This window comes from Equus quagga, chromosome 2, assembly GCF_021613505.1.
Source record: "Equus quagga isolate Etosha38 chromosome 2, UCLA_HA_Equagga_1.0, whole genome shotgun sequence".
Classification (NCBI taxonomy): domain Eukaryota; kingdom Metazoa; phylum Chordata; class Mammalia; order Perissodactyla; family Equidae; genus Equus; species Equus quagga.
Window position 1 is genome coordinate 122,429,102 of NC_060268.1, and position 22,715 is coordinate 122,451,816.

The 22,715-nt window shown below is 53.9% G+C and overlaps 1 protein-coding gene across 1 annotated transcript; it reads left to right on the forward strand.

Annotated features, from left to right (window-relative positions):
- The first annotated feature begins 5,223 nt into the window (after positions 1-5,223).
- On the forward strand, positions 5,224-9,271 carry ZNF503 (zinc finger protein 503). The gene is made up of 2 exons (XM_046654083.1): positions 5,224-5,993; positions 6,720-9,271. The coding sequence occupies exons 1-2, from the start codon at positions 5,694-5,696 to the stop codon at positions 8,337-8,339; spliced, it is 1,920 nt and encodes a 639-aa protein (XP_046510039.1). The 5' UTR covers positions 5,224-5,693; the 3' UTR covers positions 8,340-9,271.
- The last annotated feature ends 13,444 nt before the right edge of the window (positions 9,272-22,715 follow it).

Genomic DNA, 22,715 nt, shown 5'->3' on the forward strand with positions numbered 1-22,715 from the left:
CACCCAGCGAATATTTCCTATAGCTGGAGTGAGTTCTGCATTGTTGAGGCGCGAAGTGTACCTCTTTAAAAGTGTACCTCTTTAAACATATGCGGCGTGGCAGCAGTGAAATAAATACATTTAAGAAAAGCAGGCACGCAGATAATTGAGCCACAGCATTTCTGGATATGGAAATAAATATTCCTACCAGGTCGGCATGGAAAGTGCGTACAAATAGGGGGGCTTTCGGGAACCCGGGGTGGGGGCCACGAGTCATGCAGCTCCAGGCGCCGAGCACGCTTTGGTGGGCTCTATCCGATATCCGCGGGCTCAGACCCGGGCGTGACTGTTGCGAGAGGCTAGTCCCAGACGGCCAACACTGCCGCGCCTCGGGGGTTCTCTCGGATACAGCGCGGAGAAGGAGCCTTCGCCCGACGCTGAACCTGGCATTTAGGGTAGCAGGGCCTGGGGTCCCGCAGGCAGCCCTTTCCCCTCAGACACTTCAACCACCCCTCAATCTGGGCTCTACTGGGCTCAGGCAGTGGCCGTTTGGGCCTATCGATTTGGAATAAGAGCGCGGAAAAGGGCAGGTCGCGCTTGGTTCCGAGGCAGCCCAAAGAGCGAAGCCGAAGGCCACAGGGAACAAGGCCACAATTTCGCCCCCGTGCGGAATCCAGGCCCACCCCGGCCCGCGGAGGGCCAGTTTGAGGCCATAGAAGCAGTTGTCTGGGTGTATTTACTAATGAAATGTTAGGCACTCCCTCACATACTCAGTGCTGAGGCCCAGATGCCCCGTGAGTCTCCTCCGCATATTTGCAAAGCCCAGGCAACGCCATCAGCGAGGTCGGGGACGTTACAGCTGTGAAATTCCAAGACCAAATATTAATTTCAGAATACGGCGCTTGCAACCGTCCATCCATCTCATTGCCTTGGTCTCTTTTTTTCTCACCCCTCCAAACGCACCCAACCCTTAAACAGACACAGCGCTTCTGAGAGCCCCTAATTGGGGAGAAATTAGGAAAGACTTTGTCATGAGTTCCTAGGAATTGCACACTCCTGAGACAGCCCTGCCGCAGAGAAATAACCCGGGCCCTGAGAATGCCATGCTTCAAACAGTGTGACTGCGCGGAAGTGGTATATAAGGTATACCAAGAGAAGGGAAAGAGAATAGGAGATATTCCTTGGCAAGTAGAAAAAGGGGAAAGGAAGAGGGGAGAAAAAGAAGAAAATGATTACAGAGCCAAGAAAGAAGCGGGAAAGGAAACAAAAAAAGAGAAAAGAGAGAGGGTGGGGAAAAGAGCCGGGGAGGCGAGCCGAGAAGAGTGCAGGCCGTGGCAAGGTCCGGGGACGAGGCCAGGCAGGGGCTCCCGCAAGCCGGGTGCCTCCGCGGCCCCCAGAAGAGGCGAGGGCCGCCCGGGACCGTCCCGCACCAGGCTCACGAGTCTGGGCCCCGCTTCCAGTCCAGAGGCGCGGGCCTGGGTCCAGCGGCCTCCTTAAGCTCTTTCTCTACCCCCTCCCAGGGGACCACAAGGCGGGGCCGGATCGGGCTGGGGAGGCCCCCAGGGGTGCGCGCCAGTCCGGGACTGTTTGGGCGCTCTGGGCCAGGCTTTCCAGCTCTCCGGGCCTGACCTGTCAGGCGGATTATCTTCGAGGGAGATTAATAGGGGAGGCGGGCTGCAATAATAATCGTTTTGTTTGATGTGACAACTCTGATAGGCGTTGATTTACTTACAAACTGATAGGCTTTTAATTGAGCGCCTCCGCCGAGCCCTAGATGAAAGCGAAGCGGCGGTGAAAGGCGGCCCGCCTGCCCTCCGGCCTCAATACTGATTAGCCATCTCGACAGTGAATAGTTCAAGGCATTTTCAAACTTTTTCCTCAGCTCTCTCCCCTTCCTTCTCCTCCCACCCCCTCCTCAAATATCTGCCATGCCTACTCCTTTTTTAGAGAAAACAAATCATTTCCATTGTGTGCAAATAAAACCCGCAGGACATCCATGCCAACCGCCGCTGGGGGTTGGAGGCTTTAGGCCTAGCGCGCAGTAATTAGTAACTCCCCCGCCCCCACCGCCGGCGCGGCCTTGGAAGATTTGGCCTCCCTGGCGAGGTGCGCAAGCCCGGAGGCTGGCACCTCCAGAAAGCCCGGGGTGCGCAGGCCCCCAGGCGCCCCCGTGCGCTCGGACCTTTGGAGCTGGGTTTTGCGAAGAGCTAATGCACGCAGACCACGACCCGCGCGCGCGCCGCACGGCGTAGGCCCGCGAGCTTGTGCGGCCACACCGCTGCACGCCCATTCCAGGGGACGCAGGGGCCACTCTCTGGTTCCCCCAGGCTTTAGGTGCTGAGGCTACCGCCTCTAAACAGCACGGCGTAAAAACAAAGCTGCTGGAATTCCAAGAGAGGGAAAGAACTGAGTCTGGAGACTCCGGGAAGAGAGGGAGGGACGCCCACGGTCACCCTGCTCTGGCCGCCGCCCCCAGCATTCAATGTCCCGGCCTCGCCGGGCGGCCGCGGAGACACGCGGCCCATGGCTAGGCTCGCAGAGCCAAGGACTCTTCAGTTGATCCAGGCCAACACGTCGACAGCCGGGCATTTAATGACACAGACAGGCACTAACACACCCGCAGGATACAAGCGACCTCACAGACACGCTGCCCTGCAGAGACAGCTTAGGATTGTCCTGCTCTCAGAAACGGGCACCTGGGACTTGCTCCTCAAAGATTATTCAGACAACCTTCACAACCTCGCGTGTGGCCTCGCCCCCGTCTCAGGGACTCACCTTCCTCTGTTGTCGCAAAGGCAGACACTCTAAGCCCCCTTGAACGCAGATGTGTTCTTACACCAACACACACGCGCACATACACACAACAAACAGCAGCCCAAAATACACACCGCCTCACTCCCCTCTTCTCTAAATCATCTTTAGTCACGATACCATCTCATGAAGTTTACCAACCTAAAGAATCAAGGGATAAGATGAAAACGCAGAAAAAAAGAATGCCTACAAGATAATTCTAAAACTCACCCCAGAAAGTTCTCGGTACCTGTGCGGAGTGGGAGACAGAGACAAAAATGGGGGAGAGGGGAATGGGGTGGTGAAAGAGAGAGCGAGCACGCCGAGGGCAGGTTCCAGACCCGACCCCCGGGCGGGCGTACGCGGCTCAGTTCCGGGCGAGCGCCCCTCGAAACCAGGTCTCCAGGCCCAGCCCCCGCCCCCCATGCGGGTAAAGACTGGCTCTTGGCTCCCTACTCTCCCTGCCCCACCGTTTATCAAGAGGACTTGACAACAAAAGAAGAGCCGGGGCGGAAAAGTGGGGGAGGGGAGACTCAAAGTCTTCCAAGTCCTTCCGAGGAAAGGCATGTGTCCTCCGCTCGCCCCTTTCCAGTTTCTGCGAGTTTCTGGAGGTGACCCCCGAACTTGCTCTGGACGTTATCAAAGCCCGGACAACTCACACAGCGGCATGGGCGTACATACACACTTGTGCACCCAGATCCAAGTACATGGAGGCACGCACAGCGCCTCCCCTCTTCTTTCCAAACAGCCCGAGTGACAGTGCAAATCGAGGGGAACGCGGCAGTCCCGCTCGGTTTCCCTGGAAGAGCCGGTGATCCCACAGGCAGCACCGCTACCCTTCCCCCCACTTCCCCCTGCTCTCCCAAGCCCAGGTCAGTCCCAGCGCAGCGTCACAATAAATTCAAGCGAGCTGCCCGGAATAACCCGGCTACGAAGCTTGGAGGGATGGCGCGCAGTGAGGGAGGACAGGGGAGGTAGGCCTGAGAAAGCCTGAGACGTATCTCCCCCACACACCCACGGTCAAGCCTCTTCTTCGCAGCCTCTCAGCACTAGCCACGATCGGGGGGGGGGGGGGGGGGGGGTTCAAAAAATTGGGGCGGGGCCCCGAGGTAACCCCACTATTGACCGCTAGGACTTAAGGTTAGGTTGGCTCTTAGAAAGAAGACTCCGAGTTTGAGGTCAGGCCAGTTTGGAGGGTGGGGTCCGCAGCAGGCTGGCAGCCGGACTTCCGCATGCTATACGCCCCCGAGGGACTATGGCGGGGAGAGCGGGATATCCCATGTAAGACGCCGCCGCTGCCCGCCTCGGGTACCAGCAGCCGCTCCGGAATCCGCCGCCCCAACGAACTGAAGTCCCCAGAGATGGAAGGATGTATCTCTCTCTCCGACACCGAAAGGGGCCAGACGCACACCCCAGGTCTGCACACCCATCTCTGCGCCCTGGGCACACCTGCGCACTTTACTCTCACTATTCATTTTTCTGGCACTGAGCGCCTCTTTCCCTTCTTTCATTCTTTTTCTTAAAGCACCGCCCCCCCCCCCCCCCCCCCCCGCATCCCAGGAGGCTGCTCCTCTTTCCCCCTCCTCCGGTTCCCCCTCGGTCTCTTCCTTCCTCTCTGTCTCTCTCTCCCTCTTTTTCCCTTCAAGTCGCACCCGCCTTGTAATCAGCAACAAAAGCTGACATAAATCACCGGCGGATTGACAAGAGCTGACAAATAACTGATTGATTGCGGTCGAGGAACATTGACAATTGATGGAGGGGTGGAGATGCCCAAAAAACTAGTGGCGGGGGGCAGAGGGAGAGGAGGAGAGAGGGTGGCAGGGGAGAGTAAGAATGGGGGGGGGGGGGGGGCTGAGTGTGAAACAGAGGAAACATGTGACCCCCGCTCTTGCCCCAATCTGCGCGTCCCCGGGCATCACGTGGCCGGGAAGGGCGGGGATCCCGGCTCACAGCTTGGAGCCGAGCCGAGCCGCGCCGCCACTGGCTCTGCTGCCCACCTAACTTCTGGTTTCTCCGCCGCCGAATCTCGGGAAATCAAAGCGGGCGGGCAGACTTCCTCCAACCCCCGCTACCCACCTTTCCTTGCCCTGGCGGCCACGCCGAGAGAGATTTCAATTGCCGAGGACGAGAGAGTATTTGGTGTGCGGGCCCACTGTTCGCCCCTGGAGTTGACAGTCTGGCTGTTGTCCAGACTCCCGCCGGTGCTCTTTCTGAACACCCCCTCAATCTGTTCCTCACATGCACCCTCTTGCAAAAGATTTCAGTTTATTTTCGAGCTGGGAAAAAGAAAGACGACAGGGAGGAAAAAAGAGGGCGGCGGCAGATAGCAAACATAGAATAAATGTCCAGCTCGTCCTCTGAGTGAAACCGAGGGAGGGGACACGCAGGAGGTGCGGTGAAGAGGGAGCTGCCCATTAAAACCCGCGCTGAGAGTCCTGGCGGCGGCGGCGGCGGCGGCGGCGGCGCGGGACGCGTCACATCCCCTTGACCCTCCAATCACCTCGGGCTCCCATTTGATTGGAAGGCGGCAAAGGCTTTAATCTCCCCCTGGGTGCAGCTGCTTTTGAAGTGAGTTTCCTCGCCAGAGCCCCGGCTGGACAGGCAGCGGCTCACATCGCAGAGCACAGCGCCGGCGCCGGGCCGCGAGTGCGCAGCGCAGGGGCACAGCCGGAGGAGGACACCGCGAGCCACCCGGCACTGCAGCAGTCGGGCCAGCTCCTCCCGCTCGGCCACTGCTCCGCTGCGGGCCACCCAGGATTATTCGTTTCTGGCTCCAGGCGCCGAGAAGGCGCGCTGGGCACCCGTGGCCGCCGCGCCAGCTCCTCCTCCTCCTGCTCCTGCTCCCCGGGCGAGCGCGCAGCCCCAAGCCCGCCCCACGCCTCCTGGAGCCCTCCCCCCGCTGCTCCCATGTGCGCGGGTGGGTCATGAGCACAGCGCCCTCGCTTTCTGCCCTAAGAAGCAGTAAGCACAGCGGCAGCGGCAGTGGCAGTGCAGACCCTGCCTGGACCAGTGCGCTCTCTGGAAATAGCTCCGGCCCCGGCTCCGGCTCGTCCCTGGCCGGCAGCACCAAGCCTTTTGTGCACGCCGTGCCTCCCTCTGACCCTCTCCGCCAGGCTAACCGCCTGCCCATCAAGGTGCTGAAGATGCTGACGGCACGGACTGGCCATATTTTGCACCCCGAGTACTTGCAGCCCTTACCTTCGACTCCTGTCAGCCCCATCGAGGTAAGGACCCTCTCCCCGAATCGCTCTAGGACCACCTAGCTGGGTGCCACCACCACCACCAATCTCCACGAGATTTCTTTCTCTTGGGATCTGGGGGTGGAGGGAGGTCGAAGTGATTCAGCTCCGGGATGGGGAGAGAGGATAGTGCTCCCGCACCTTAAAACTAGGGCGGAAAGGGGAGAAGATAGATTGGGGTGTGAATGCCAAGGGGCAAGGCAGGCAAAACTTACTCTCCCTTTGGTATTAAAGCCGCTACCCCGACCCAGGCCCCCTCACTCCCGGCCCGGAAGGCGTACGGGAGTCCGAAATATGGTTCCAAAGTCGCAGTCCTTCCGTTCCCTTGAAGCTGGTATTTGTACCCAGCCTCAGGCACCATCCGCTAATACCCTTACTCTGAAGAATTAAGGATGTGAGGGTGGGGGATACAGTTCTGGAGCAAGGAGTCAGAAACCCAAACATTTTGTGAGTTTTCTAAAAATCCAATTAGCGCTTAGAGAAGGCAGGAAAGATACTGATGGGGGGGGGAGGGCTACCGCCTTCTCAAGGGCGACTATGTGTGTGTAGTGGGGGTGCCGCCTAGAATTGCGCCTTGGGGCTGGGAGGATCTTCGCGGGCTGCTGTGGAGGGCCGTTTGAACCCTAGAAGCCAGGATTCTAAAGGGTTTCCCATTCTTTCTCTTTGTGTCCCCCCCCCCCCCCCCCCCCCCCCCAATGCCTGACTCCGCAGCTTGATGCCAAGAAGAGCCCGCTGGCGCTGTTGGCGCAAACATGCTCACAGATCGGGAAGCCCGACCCCTCGCCCTCCTCCAAACTCTCTTCGGTCGCCTCCAATGGGGGCGGCGCGGGCGGTGCCGGCGGCGGCGCCGCGGGCGACAAGGACGCAAAGTCGGGCCCCCTCAAGCTGAGCGACATCGGCGTGGAGGACAAGTCGAGTTTCAAGCCGTACTCCAAACCTGGCTCGGATAAGAAGGAGCCGGGAGGCGGCGGAGGAGGGGGCGGCGGGGGCGGCGGAGGGGGGGTTTCGGCAGAGAAGTCCGGATTCCGGGTACCGAGCGCCACCTGCCAGCCATTCACGCCCAGGACAGGCAGCCCAAGCTCCAGCGCCTCGGCCTGCTCGCCAGGAGGCATGCTGCCCTCGGCCGGGGGCGGCCAGGAGGGCAAAGACGACAAGAAGGACCCCGACGCGGGCGGCGGCGGTGGCAGCGGCAAGGGCTCCGGGGGCGCCTCGGCCGAAGGTGGACCCACTGGGTTGGCGCACGGCCGGATTAGCTGCGGTGGCGGGATTAATGTGGATGTGAACCAGCACCCAGATGGGGGCCCCGGGGGCAAGGCTTTAGGCTCGGACTGCGGCGGATCATCGGGCTCCAGCTCCGGCTCGGGCCCCAGCGCGCCCACCTCTTCCTCCGTGCTCGGCTCTGGGCTGGTGGCGCCCGTATCGCCCTACAAGCCGGGCCAGACAGTGTTTCCTCTGCCTCCCGCAGGCATGACCTACCCAGGCAGCCTGGCTGGGGCCTACGCCGGCTACCCTCCCCAGTTCCTGCCACACGGCGTGGCGCTCGACCCCACCAAGCCCGGCAGCCTGGTGGGGGCGCAGCTGGCAGCGGCCGCGGCGGGCTCTCTGGGCTGCAGTAAGCCGGCCGGCTCGAGTCCCTTGGCCGGGGCGTCGCCTCCGTCCGTGATGACAGCCAGTTTGTGCCGGGACCCGTACTGCCTCAGCTACCACTGCGCCAGCCACCTGGCAGGGGCGGCGGCAGCCAGCGCTTCGTGCGCGCACGATCCAGCCGCGGCGCTCAAGTCCGGATACCCGTTGGTGTACCCCACGCACCCGCTGCACGGCGTGCACTCATCGCTAACAGCTGCCGCCGCTGCCGGCGCCACACCGCCCTCCCTGGCCGGCCACCCTCTCTACCCCTACGGCTTCATGCTCCCTAACGACCCGCTCCCCCATATCTGCAACTGGGTGTCGGCCAATGGGCCGTGCGACAAGCGCTTCGCCACGTCCGAAGAGCTGCTGAGCCACTTGCGGACCCATACGGCATTCCCTGGGACAGACAAACTGCTGTCGGGCTACCCCAGCTCGTCCTCCCTGGCCAGCGCCGCGGCGGCCGCCATGGCTTGCCACATGCACATCCCCACGTCCGGTGCTCCGGGCAGCCCCGGGACGCTGGCGCTGCGCAGCCCCCATCACGCGCTGGGACTCAGCAGCCGCTACCACCCTTATTCTAAGAGCCCGCTCCCTACGCCCGGCGCTCCCGTGCCGGTGCCCGCCGCCACCGGACCCTACTACTCCCCCTACGCCCTCTACGGACAGAGACTGACCACGGCCTCGGCACTGGGGTATCAGTGAGGGCTGTCGGGAGGGCTAGCAAGGGAGAGAAAGGAGCTTGGGGGGAGGGGAGGAGCCGAGGGAGGGGCGGGAACGGGGCAGAGGCTACTGTCACCCGCGCTTGGGGATGACCCGGGCCAGGAAAGAAAAAAAATATATACCATATCTATCTACCCGAAACAGCGACCGAGACCCGGTGGGAAACTTCCCTTTCTCCCACCTCTCACCTCCCCACCCAAACTTTATAAAAGTTGAAAAAATATCATTTGACTTTTTATAGAAAAAGAAGGAAAAAATAATTGAGAAAGTGTTCCTCTGAGGACTGCGTCGGTGGACACTGGTATTTATTTATGTTAGCTCCAAGCGGACCCGTGGTTCAAAAGTGCATTATTTAGTTTGAGCTCCGTAGGTAAAAAAACAAAAAAATAAAGAGGAGGGGAAAAGAACTAAAACTTGAGGGTAAAAATGTGGAAAACAAACCCTCCCGTCCCTTGTAGATTATAAATAAATACAAAACCGCCACAGAACTAGAGGTCTTCTCTTTAACGTTACTTTAAAATTGCTATGATTGTATCGTACGTTCTTATTTAATGTCTGATAGAAACACAAATTTACATGCATGTTTGTTACAAAAAATGAAAACAAAGCAAGTCACAATTTCTCAGCTCTGATTTCAGATTGCAATTATTTTTAAGGTGTACACCATCCAAAGAGAATGGGTATTTTTTTGTATGTATTCTGGAAGAAAAAAAAAAAAAGGAAAAACAATTCTATTCCAAACCTCATTTGCCTTATTTTGTTCTTTGAAAGGAACACAACTATTTTTAATTTTTAAGTCCAACCGCCAAGAAGGGGACAAGTAAGGTTTACGTCATGTACTAAAATAATAGACAATGTATCGCTTTAAAGATTAAAATTCCGTATATTTGATCTATTAAAAGGTTTTACTACTTCTTCTTATCTTTTTTTATTTTTCGGTTAAACAGAAAGAAGAGCATTCTGCAGCAGTGTGGTCCCCGGGCCTCAGGGCTACTCCTTCCCGGGACGGTGGCCGCATTTCCGATTGTTTTGTTGTGATTTTCAGGAACAGGCAAAGGCTACGGAAGGACTGGCCAGTCGTGGGGTTGGCCTTGGGGAAAATATTTTTAAAGAGGAGATTACACAATTTAGAAAGATACTGTCCTTAGCTATTGCCCATTTCGTTTTTAAGTTTTTTCCCAGCAGCCGGTTTATTAAAAGTGAAAGAAGGAAAAATAAGATTTTTTAAAAAAAAAATTCCCTCTTGAGATTTTTGGGAGTTTGGGTTTCGTTTTGTGCAGAGAGCGGCGCAGGCCTGGACTAGCCCGAGGGAGGTGCCGCTGCCCGCTGTCCCTCTCCGCATTCCAAGTATCCCCTGTCCCGGGCAGGCAGCGGAAGGACGGAGTGCCGGCACTTGGGAACCTGTGTCCTAGGCCTGGGGAGAGCGCGCCGAGCTCTCTTGTCCCTCGGGAGAAAGTGAGTTCGCTCTCCTTTTCTTCTTCCGGCTGCCGAGAGCCAGAGGTGGCCGCCAGCCGACCCCCTCCAGCGCCCTCCGGGTTCCTTCCTCTCTCCAGAGTCGGGACCCGCGGCAGGCTGGCGCCGCAGCTGCTTTTCCGCGTCCCAGTTTCTCTGCAGTCCGCGCTCTATCCCAGTCTGGCGCCGCAGGAGAGCGCGCCGGGGCACGGGACCTGGAAGCCCTTTCACATTCGGCCCCGCGAGGGTCCTGGCGCCCATTCTCACCCTCGCTGGGGCGACCAAGTGGGTGCCGAGTGCCGCTCTGGGCTGCGAGCTCCGCTCCGCAAAGGCGCGGCGGGACCCTCCGTCCGGGCGCGGATCCCGGCGGTGCGCACCGGTCTCTTCTCCCTGACTTGAGTGGCGGGGCTGAGCTGCCTGAAGCGCCAATGGAGCCACGCAGAGAAGAGCCCTAATCTTTTGCGGGGGGGAGGTCCGAGGCCCAGCCCCCACCCCCCAATCCTCCTCCTGCTCACAAACACACTCACACTCCAGGCCTGGAAGCAAGCTCTGATCCTTTGGCTGTTTGGGCACTCGCCCTCCCGGGTCCGCGGAAGCTCTGGGCCCAGAGCACGCCTTTTCTGGGATCCCAGGAACACGCAGTCGCAGCGCTGAACGCGCACCCCGAACTCCCCTCTCCCTGGGGTCAGGTTGTTCCGGGTTTCCGAACTACCCGCCTCCCTCGATGCCAAGCTCCCCCTGCTGCCTCGGGAGGCTCAACCGCCCTGCAGAAGCCGCCCTCGGCCTCGGGCCTCGGTCGGTCCACCGCGCGGCCCTCGCCACCATTTGCTCGCGGGTTTGTGACTGAGGTTTTTTTTCATTCTCCTCCCAGCGTCAGCCTCGCGGCTGCGGGGCCTCTTCCCGGGTTGCACGCAAAGCAGCTCCGGCGACCTCCAGGATGCCGCGGGGAGCACCCAGGCCTGCGCCTGGAGAGGACTTGGTGGAGACTCAGGCTCCGTCACCGCCTCCGCAGAGGGGGTCAGCCTCCAGCGCCTCCGACCTCCCGACTCCTGGAACCGGAGCTGGCGCCCGAGGAGGACCCTGGCCGGTGGTGTCTGGGGAACACCGCAACCCTGCTCCCACTCTGGTCCGGCTAAGAGAGCCTGGGCTGGGCCTGTCTGGGCCTGGCTCCTGGAGAACCCTTGCCCATAAGGTAGCTTGTCACCCTCAGGCTTTCGAACAGACCTCCACCCTCTCCCCACCCCCAGTGGGAGGTGAGGACGTTCCAGGAGCGAGTCTCCACCGACTCCAGTGCCCACGGCTTGGGACAGGAAGGCCAGGCCCCTGCTCACCCTCTCACTAGCACCAGCCACACACCCCTGGCCACTCCGACCCACACACTTCGTCCTCCTTTGCCTCATGTCTTCGGACAGGGCCCTTGGGCCACCACGCTTCGCCCACCGGGACCCTCGGGCGGGGAAGAACCTAGAAATTCCCCAGCCCTGGAATTTCAGGTCTGAGACAAACTGGGCACTTTCGTGCCTCCACGCCCACTCTTGTTATTTTATTAACAAAAATCAAAACCAAAACGCCTTGAAATTTTAACGAGACCGCCTTCCCGGAGAAGCTACCCAGAGGCAGCAAAATTCCATAGCTGGGGGCCGGGAGTTGAGGGGAGAAAGGGTTCCCTGACGTGTTCGACGTAGCTGAGTCATCCCGAGCGCGGGGTTAGTGAAGAGAGGGTGCTAGTATGTGCTGCGGGTCCAGGCCGAGGTGCCAGCCCCGCTCCGGGAATAAACGTCCCTCCCGCGACGCGCCCCCGGGCTCCCTCCGGCTTTTTCCTGAACTGCCGGGTATCCCCAGCTCCTCGACCGGCTGCCGCCGAAGCCCGGGCGGAGCGCCGCGTGTCCGCCAGGCGGCGCTGCGGGGCCTGGTCGAGCGAGAAAGACGCGCGGGCCGCCGACTGGGTGGTCATCTGAGATCCCGCGCCTGCACCTTCCCACTGCTTCCAAGAGCGGTGTCCCGGAGTCCCCTCATTGTAGCTCCTCGCTTCTCTCCTCCTGCGAACCAGGTCCTCTGCGCTTCTCCACCTGCTCTAGCCTCTGCTGTTGTGTTTCTCTTGCTCTTTCTCCGTCCGAACGGAGTTGGCTCAGGTGTCACGGGCCCCTCCCCAACCCAGGGAGCTCCCACCGCCACCCTTGAGGCTCCGACAGGTCACCCTTTCTGTCATACTGAGGTGGTCCCCACACATTCATGCACTCATTCACTCTCTCATTCACTGGTTGTTTCCTAAGGCCTACCTCTTGCCGAGGGCTGTCCATCTCTTTACTTGCTCCTGACTCAGGTGGAGAAATGATGCTAAGTCCTGGAAGTCAGTGGCAAGGCCAGCAGAGAAAGCCCATGCCTTTCCCTCCATTCAGCTCCTGCTTCCATCCGTGCCTCTGGTGGTGACACTGAGTGACCCAGTGTCTTAGTGCTGGGTGGTCTTTAAGCAGTAAGGAAAGACAGATCAAAAAAAGCCCTCTAATTGATTAACTCCCTGTGCTTTGCAAAATGTGTAAAAGTCACCCAGAAGGTGAAGCCTGTCCCTGCAAGACCATCTGACGGCCTCTTCTGCACATACTGACTTAGGGTTCCTGACCAACTGTGGCTAGAGGCCTGGTCATCCTCAGAGTGATTGCAAAGCTCCGGCTGACTTGCTTGCTCTTTTTGGACTGTGTCCAGCCCATATTATCCCATTTAAACTTCATAACAATTCCAGGAGGTTGTTAGAATCATTAGGCCCATTTTATAGATGAGGAAACAGAGGCTCAGCAGAGGAAGGATACTAGCTTGAGGTCACACAACTAGCAGGTGATGAAGTCTATGCAGAGATTCTTCCCTGGCTGCTCTCACTTGAGAAGATTTTAAAGTATAACAAGGCCTAGGAACCAGAGGCTCTGATTCAACTGGGGGAGTGTGGTGCACATAACTTTTTTTTTTAAGTTCTCAGTGTTATTGTTCCTATTTTACTTTTTATTATGGAGATTTTCAAACATACACAGAGGTAGAGAGAATGGTATAATAGACCTCCGTAAATCCATCACCCAGCCTCAAGAGTTACCAACTCGTAGGCAATCTTGTTTCTTCTCTACCACCTCCAACTGACCGCTCCCTGCCCGCCCTCCCCCGCCCACATTATTTTGAAGTGAATACAGACATTTCACCTCCTCCGGTGTCTGTCATTTCTAGCTGGGGTTTGAACCCACATCAAAGCTGGCTCCCCATCCACGGCTCATCCCACTGCTCTGCCTTAGTCGAGGCTGGGTAAAGTTAAGGACGTTGTTCAATTTCAGTTAAGGCTGGGGGTTGAACCTACTTCTATCAGACCCAGAGCCCAAGAACTTCACCCTACCCTATGCTGGGGATCCCCAAAGTCCCAGGGACACTGAGCGCTCTCTGCCCAGTGTGACCCCAGCTCTCCCCCAGGGGTGTCTGGGCTGTGAAGACTTGAGCCCCTGATGGGGCAGCAGCACCTGGTGAGGACACTCACAGCACAAGGGGCATTCTGAGAGTGAGAACAACTTAAAGCCATATGGTGCAGTGGAAAGAGGACAAATTTGGGGTCAGGCTCATCTAAATCAAACTTTTAGCTCCACCACTGGCTCAACTATATCACTCAGTTTCTCTGAGCCTCAGTTTCCCCATCTGTAAAATGGGGACATTGGTACCAACCTAATGAGGTTCTTGTGAGGCTCAAATGAAATAATAAATGTGAAAAGGCCCAACCTACTGTCTGGCCCATACTGGCTCTTAGTAAAGACAGATTTCTTTCTTTTCTTCCCAAAGTCTCATTTCATTATAACCAGCCCTCTTGCTCAAGAGCTAACTGTGGCCCACCAGTTCAAATTCTCACTCCCCACCTGGCCATCAGAGTGCCTGTAATCACGGCTCATCTTCTGACCTGACCCCTCTTTGCCTGTCCTACCTTGTGTCTCACCAGTCTTCATAGTTTAGAGCCTCTGCCAGCCAGCTAGCCCCCCAACACTTTGGTTGGTTGTGCTCACCATACATGCCTACCCTGGCATGGCTTCCGCCCTCCCCTTCCCTCAACACTCTCTCAGGACTCGTCTCTTCCAGGAAGCCCTCCAAGTCTTTCCCCCACTGCACACTGATTTCTCCTCCCTTTGCATTCACTCAGCACTTAATGAAAAGGTAGGGGATAGAGGCTTAAGGCCACTGGACTAGGGATAAGGACACTTGGGCTTCAGTGGTGTCTCTTCACAGTTGTGTGACCACAGACAAGTCGCTTCTGGCCTCTGTGAAACTGATCTCCAAAACGGATATGGGGCTGTGCATACCATGAGTGAGCAGCACGTTTGCCAACAATAATAATGTTAATAAGTAGCATATATTACTATTCCAGGCATTCATCTAGTCCTATTACTATCACTGTTCCATTTTACGGGTGAGGAAACTGACAGCTAGAGAGAAGTGACATGTCCGTTCTCTGGGTCTGGAGTCTTTAATCACTGTACTACACTGTGCTGGTCCTTGTTCCTAGAATCTTTGTCCTCTGCCTTCTTTTCCTGATTACCAGAAACTCAAAACTCATGCTTCAAACGTCAGGGCAGTGTTGCGTCCTCCTGGAAGCCTCCCAGGCCCTTCCCATTGGATTCAGTGGCTTTCTCTTTGCTCCCGTAGCACCTGTCCATCCACCATCATACCTGCTTTACATTTTCCTGACAGCCTGGACTCTGAGGCGCTGGAGAGGAGGGAGTGTCTCCTGCACCTATTTCTGGTCCTGGCAGCTAGCATGGCACCTGGAACGTAGCAGATGGTCAATAAATGTTAGAGGGAAGGAGGAAAAGGGAAAGAAAGAAGAGAGAGAGAGAAAGAGAGAGGAAGACAGAGGAAAACAACTAAAAAGGAGAGGAAAGATGTGAAAGAATTGGGCCCTCTTGGGCGAGATGACCCTTCCAAAGACAGTAGGAGGAAAAGTAGCAGTGGCCTTAGAGGAAATTTGAACATGTTTACCCACAGCCAAAACTCAGCATTGGACGATTCCATGCATCAGTTAGAAACTGCCTTTGCTGACAATAACAAAGACCTCTAAATAGAGGCTTAAAGAAGATAAAATGTTCTCCTCTCTCAGTCTGCAGGTGGGCAGTCCAGGCTAAGAGTGGCCCTTGATCCTCAAGGACCCAGGGCCCTTCTGTCTTTGCCTGTGCCAGCCCGACCAGGAAGATTTCATCTTCAGGTTATTTCTGAGTCCAAGATGGCTGCTTGAGCTCAGCTACCATCACCTCATTCCAAACAACAGGAAGGAGGAGTGAAAAGAGGTAAATGGTCCCCTCCTCTTTAATGAGTCTCTCTAGAATCCACCTACAATTCTTTAGCTCATATCTCATTGGATAGAACTTAGTCACATGGCCATGCTTAGCTGCAAGGGAGGCTGGGAGATTAATGTTTAGCTGGGCACACTGCTGCCTCAAATAAATTCAGGGTTCTATTACTCAAGGGAGCAAGAAGGGTAAGAGTTGAAATAGAACATTAGCAGACTCCCCTGCAATCCACAGATGGGGTCACCCAGAACCAGAGTCAGAAGAGAGCCCTCTTGATTGCGGCCTTCCAGGGGGTCACTGGACGGTGCTTCTACCTCTCAACTCCAGAGTCCTGTGGAGACAGTGGGCAGGGGTGGTACTCAATAAGCCCTCAGAAGTTGTAATTCAAGGTTGGTGGGTTTTGTTCCTTTTAGGTGCCTGGAGTTGTATGCTGCAATGAGTTATATAAAGTGCTTTGGTTAGAGAGCTATTCATTTTGACCCTGCACCCCACACATGACACCAAGCCAGGAAGAAAGGATCATCTTTTACAAAAATGAAAACAAAAACAACTGGGTGAAAAAGGAGGAAAGGGGGTAGCTTTGTAAACCTACCTCTCACCCACTTCCATGTTATTGACAAAAACCGAATACAGCCTCCAACTCAAAATGGAGGCAAACAGATGCTAAATCAATTTTGCACTCACCTTACCCTACATGATTCTAGTGTAACTACAGAAACCTAAAAGAAACAAAACACAACCCAGAAGAACACAAATGGTATCACTGAATCACAGCAACACTGGAGCGAGTTTAATCCCGCCGTCTGCACAGCAGGACTCGCAGGGCACACCTGTGCTGGGTCCGGGAGGGAGTGGGCAGGGGAAGCAGACTTGGGGGGAAGAAGAGACTCTCAGCACTGGAAGGGGCAAAGAGAAAACAGGAGTGGGGACATGCGAATGTGAGCTTTCTGGTTGCCCTGTTGCTTCTTCAGCCCTAGGTCTCAACAAGGAGCACATTTCAGACTTCTCTGCTGACCCATTCGCGGGTCCCTCTGTGTCTCTGCCACTCTTTTCTCACACACTTTACAAACATCTCCTCTCCCCTATATCCCTCAGAAGCAATCCCTGTGGTGTGGGAATTCTACACCCTCCACATCACCACTTCTTAAGCCTTTTGTGGATTGAGGGAAGGATGCAGAAACCACAGCCTTTTTTTGAGAATCCGATAAAAGCTACGGCCGCTTTTTATAGAAATAAGTACACATATTCAACTTTAGAAAAATAATTTCAAGAAGTTCATGGTCCTGCTGATTTAAAATCCTTGATCTTGAAGGAAATCCAAGATTAAACAGAAAAAGAGCAAGCCCTTGGGAAATGCCTGGAGGGACTATGGGTTTTCCTTTCTAAATTATTCTGATCAAGGCGACATTCCAACTACTCTGTGTGATTAACTGTAATAAATAACAGTTATGTCAATCTCCCACAGGCCAGTGTTATCCTGTGCAACCTTCATAAGAACTCTATGAAGCGGGCACTATCATTAGCCCCACTTTATAGTTGAGAAAACTGGGGCACAGAGAGGTGAAGTGACTTGCCCAAGGTCACACAGCCAGGAAGTGGCAGAGCTGGGATTCTGTTATAGGCTGTTAGACTCCAGGGCCATTAATTTCATGCTTTCACCACTGCTTAGTGGCCTTTACCTTTCTGTACGCTGAAGCCACACACATCTGCCTTTCTTCCCTAACGCAGGTGTCAGGCCCCACCCAATGGTATGCTAGAGTCAGCTCATACTGGCTCACAAGAGCCAATTGTGCATATCTTTTCCCAACTCCTCATTCTGTGGTGTTATGTCAATAGCTCGAAATCAGCCATGGTGGGAGTATTTACACCACAGCAATTGGCAAACACTACAAGTGAAGGCTTTTCTCCTCAGAGAGCTGTCTGTTAAATATTCACTAGCACACTACTGGAACCACCTATTCTAGCCTCACTCAGATGGCTGCAACCTACAGATTCAGCTGCCCAAGCCCTGAATCAGCAGGAAGCAGGGACCCTCCTCGTTGCCGGTGAGGAGGATTTGGATGTGGTCTGCTGCCCCCGGGCTCAGTGTGTGGGGTATTTAGGGAGAAGGTAGCCTCCCCCTCTGACCCACTGTATGCAGGCCATCTTCAAACTGCCCTCGGAAAGTTCTGTCTCCTAGAAGCCAAGTCTGGTCATCTGGGGGCCTGGACTCCTACTCCTACAGTTCCAGATCCGTTACACCAGGCAGACTGACCCCGGGGGGTGATTCTGGCAGCCCTTCTGTTGTGTGGAGCCCTTGGTTGCTTAGAAGCGCCTGCAGCCTGCCCAGCTCTGTATGCCTAACACTGGACCCTTGGCTTTTGATGCCAGCTGGCCAGATCTGGTTTGGCTCTGCTTCTTTGGGGTTAGCCACAGGTAGCTGGCCCCTGTTTCCAGCCCCGCCCTCTCTTCCACCTTCTGGGAGCATCCAGCAAACTGCCTGGTTGGGGCCAAGCCAGTCGTGACAATGCACATTCTCTGACATTTGTCCACAGGGAAACCTTGCTATCTGACAGCAAGGATTCCAGGGGTCTAGGCCTAGAATGGAAACTGTCCTGGTGCTCTCTCACCAGTCAGAGTCTCTGGCTACAGGAATTAGATTATTATGATTACCATTTAGGGAGCGTTTTCCTTGTGCCAAGAGCTTTATATTATCTTTTTTAATCCATACAAGATCTCTAAGAGATAAGTAGTATATTAATCTCGTGTTATAAGAGAGATAACTGAGATTCAGAGAAGTTAAGTGACATGCCTGAAGTCACACAGCTAACAGGTAGTGGGTTGAAATTCAAGGCAGAGCTGACTCACTCCAAAGCCCATGCCTATGAAAGCTGTCACTTTGTCTCACACGTACTGCTCTCAGAGCTGATAGAATGTCCATGGCTGCTCCTTCCCCTGCCCCCAGGGACCTGTGGGAAGGCAGCTCCTCTTGTCTCCCCTGGGATTCCCTGAGGAAGTTCCCATAGCGAGAGGGAAGACAACTTGGTCACTTGTGGCAAGACTACTGCCCAGTCAAAGTTGTCATCCTCCAGACATGGAAAGTAAGTGTTCACTGGCAAGCATGTAATGAGGACCTGCTGCATACACAGCACTCTCTTAGGCATGGAGGTATTGGGAAGATGACCCGCACTTGGTGTCTGCCCTCAGATGACTTACTGTCCAGTCCAGTGGGTCACAGAAACAACTGTCGCCTTACTGTGGGCTGTGGTTAGGGCTATAATCAGTGGAGGCATGGCATTAATTCCAATAGAAGGATGTGTAAATCATCTAGGAGGAGGCAGCCCTTGATCTGAGCTTGAACAATGAATAGGTATTTGATGGGTGGAAAATGGGGGATTTGGGGAACCAGGAGGAGGGACCAGCAGGATCAAAGACATGGAGGCAGGACAGCCCTTGAGGGTGCTTGATAGGGATGTGGCTGTAGCAGAGGAAGTGGGTGGGAACGTGGTGGAAACAGATGGTGTTCTGTTCTTTTTTTCTTCTTCTTCTTCTTCTTCTTCTCCCCAAAGCCCCCTAGTACATAGTTGTATATTCTAGCTGTATGTCCTTCTGGTTCTGCTATGTGGGACGCCACTTCAGCATGGCCTGGGAGTGGTGCAACATCTGCGCCCAGGATCTGAACTGGCGAAATCCTAGGCCACGGAAGCGGAGCGCGTGAACTTAACGACTCAGCAAGGGGGCCAGCCCCTGTCCTGTTCTTTGATAAGCAATGGGGAGCCACCAGAGGTCTTTGAGCAGAGGAGTACCATTATGGGATGAAACAATGAGAGACTGGAAACAAAGAGACCAATTCGAGGTCAAGTGATTAAGACAAGAGAAGGAGAGAGCTGGAAGCAGAGGACAGGCTGCAGGACGGGCAAAGAAAGACACTTCCAGGGCACAGGAAAGAGGTAGAGTAGACTGGACTCAGTGAAGAGCAGGGGCTGGAAAGGCAAGAGGGAAGGCAAATATGACCCTGAGGCCTTTAGCCTATGTTATTGGACTACGCTGCTGGAACAGAGAGACCCCCAAGTACAGTACCTTAAGTCAGATGGGAGTTTCTTTCAGGACTCTGTTATCTGTTGGTGAGGCTGGCCTGCTCCATGACGTCATTCAGGGACCCAAGTTCCTTCCATCTAGGTGATCCTTCATCCCCCAGGATATTGTGCTCATTGGTGTGATCAAATGTGGGCACTATTCCTACCCATGGGAAGAGGAGAGGGAGGAAGTACAGGGCAAATGATGTCCTTTTGAACAAGTGAGGAAGAAGTTGCTCATAGTCACCTGGCCACACCCAGCTGCAAGGGAGGCTGTGAAATGTAGTTTCTGCTCTGGTGGCCATGTGCAAGGAAGACAGGGAGAATAGATTTGGGGATGGAGGGCTAACCAGGACTCGGCCACATCTGGAGCCCTGGAAGAAATTCCAAGGGAGAGCAGGCTTTGGCAGGGAGATGTCAAGTGTGGGTTTTGTAGGGGTTGAGTTTCTGATGCCTGCAGTGGATCAGGGCTGGAGATGTAAATTTGTGAGCTGTAAGCAGAGAAGAGAGAGCTGAAACCTGGGGTATGAGGGATATGTACCCAGCGAGAGAAAATAGAAGAAGAAAATTAGACTAAGGGTGGAGCCTGAAACTCTTGAGGAGGGCTTACAAAGAATAGTCACTTTGTCAACAGTATTTTTGAAAGATGGTGGCACCAGTATATCCCATCCCATGTACTCTTCTTACACTACGAAGTTGATACTTCTCCCTCGGCAGGTGGAGTCTACTTTCCCTCCCCTTGAATCTGGGCAGGACTATGATCAGGGCAGAAGTGATGCTATGTGATTTCCAAGGACAGGCAAGACGGCCTTCTCTAGGGATGCTCACCCTTGGAACCCTCTGCTGTGGGGAAGCCAAGCAGCCACACAGACAGACCACATGTAGATGTTCCAGCAATAGCCCTAGCTGAAGTCTTGGCCAACAGTGGCATCATCTGTCAGCATGGAGTGAGGAGACTCAGAAGATTCCAGCCCCCAGCCTTCAGGCTGCCCCATCTGACCCTGAGTGGAGCAGAGATGAGCCCTCCCCACTAAGCCCCACCCAAACTGCCAATTTATAAACAAAATGAATGTTGTTATTTTATTAAGCCACTAAATTTTGGAGTCTTTGTCTTGTAACAATAGGTAACTAATACAGGACATAATCCCTTTTCCCATCCTAGGAGAACGCCCCAAACCACACAGAAAAGGGTGACCCCAGGTTGACCTTGCCACTTTCATACTTCTCTTCCTGTTTGTCTCTTGCCTGTCCCTTCTCCAGCCATGACATTTCCCTTTATCTGTCTTCCTGGCCGCCGGCTGTCTGCTTTGACCAGCCTCTGGACCCCCAGGATGCCTGCCTCTCTGGCCCTTCTCAGGCTGTGGGCCCTTGGCTTGGCTCCACAGCCCACCCCACAAAGGATATTCCCAGGCCACACCTCTTCTCCTTTTCTATCCCCAGAGGGCTGAGAGGGTGGTCTGGTGGCAGAGAAGTGGAAGGACAGTGTGTCTTCGAACGCAAAGGATGGAAAGTTCTCCATGTTCCCTCTGAGGTATTCATTTCCCCTTAGGATGTAGGGAACAAATGTCAAACTTGGAGAGATGGAGGGATAAAGGTCACAGAGGAATCCTTTGTGACCAAGAGGCAGGCCCAGGGGACTGAGGATAGGGAGGTAGTCAGAGGCACCACACCCTGAGGGGACAAGAGACCTCAGAGAGACCATGGCTCCAATGCCAGGAGTCCCCAACAAGGTGGTGAGGGGATGCTTTGGTAGAGGAGTGGGCATGGCTGCACAGCCAGAGCATTACTAGGGTACACTGTGAAATGTTTATCACAATCAAGTTAATTAACACATCCATCACCTCACATAGTTACCTTGTGTATGTGTCTGTGTCATAAAAACACTTAAGATCTACTCTTTTAGCAAATTTCAAGTATACAGTATTATTGACTATAATCACCATGTTGTACATTAGATCCCCAGAACTTATTCATCTGATAACTCTAAGTTTGCACTCTTTGACCAATATCTCCTCATTTTCCCCACCCTCCAGCCCTAGGCAACTGCCATTTTACTCTTTGCTTCTGTGAGTTTGACTATTTTAGATTCTTTACATATGTGGTCTCATGTAGTATCTGTCCTTTTGTGTCTGGCTTAGCATAATACTTTCCGGGTTCATCCATGTTGTTACAAACGTCAGGATTTCCTTCTTTTTTATGGGTGAATAATATTCCAGTGTGTATGTGTGTGTATCACATTCTCGTTATCCATTTATCCATCCATGGACATGTATGTTTATTCCACATCTTAGCTATCTTGAATAATGCTGCAATGAACATGTAAGTGCAGATTTCTTTCAAAGATACTAATTTCATTTCCTTCAGATGTATACCCAGAAGTGGGATTGCTGGATCATATGGTAGTTCTATTTTTAGTTTTTTGAGGAAACTCCATACTGCTTTCCATAATGGCTGTACCAACTTACATTCCCAGCAAGAAGTGTACAAAGGTTCTCCTTTCTCCACGCTCAAACCAATGTTTGTTATCTCATCTTTTTGATAAGAGCCATCCTCACAGGTGTGAGGTGATATCTCATTGTGGTTTTGATTTGCATTTCCCTGATGATTAGCGATGTTGAGCAATTTTCACATACCTGTTGAACATTTGTATGTCTTCTTTGGAAAAATGTCTATTCAGGTCCTTTGCCCATTTTTAAATTGGTTGTTTGTTTTTTTGCTATTGAATTGTGTGAGTTCCTTATATATTTTGAATATTAACCCCTTATCAGATATATGGTTTGCAAATATTTTCTCCCATTCTGTAGCTTGCCTTTTCATTTTGTTGATTGTTTCCTTTGCTGTAATCAGTTTTTTAGTTTGATGTAATCCCACTTGCCTATGTTTGCTTTTGTTGCCTGTGTTTTGGTGTCATATTCAAAAAAGTCATTACCAAGACCAAGTAGAGGAGCTTTTTCCTTATATTTTCTTCTAAGAGTTTTGTAGCATCAAGGCTTACGTTCAAGTCTGTAGTTAATTTTTGTGTACGTTGTAAGATAAAGGTATGTCAATTTCTTGGGGGTTTACCCCTAGACCTGTATCAAATTCTATACATCCCAGGACTGTGGACAAAGTACCTCCATCTATGCACTGTGAGATTTCAAAACTAGGGTCAATGCCTGCCAGGCCAGGGTCTGGCCACGGATAAAATAACTCACGTGCTGATTGACTGATAGATCAATTAAGCACCTGACAGACTGACAAATCAATGGCTGATGGACAGACCAGCAGCCTGGCTGGCTAAGGACTGGGTTTGCACCTTATATGTCGTTATTCCAACTGACTCAGAGTAGATGCTGAGTAAATGGCTGCCATATTAGTCATATGACCCCACTAGCATCAAGAGAGGCTGGGAAATGTAGCCTTTATTTTATTAAAATCAGTTACAAATCAGGGTTCTCGTACAGGAAAAATGGGAGAATGGAAATTGGAGGGCCACTAGTGGTCTCTGTATAAGGACACAGCGATGAGTTCTGGTTAAGTTATACAGACACTTGAGGGCCACATCTCAA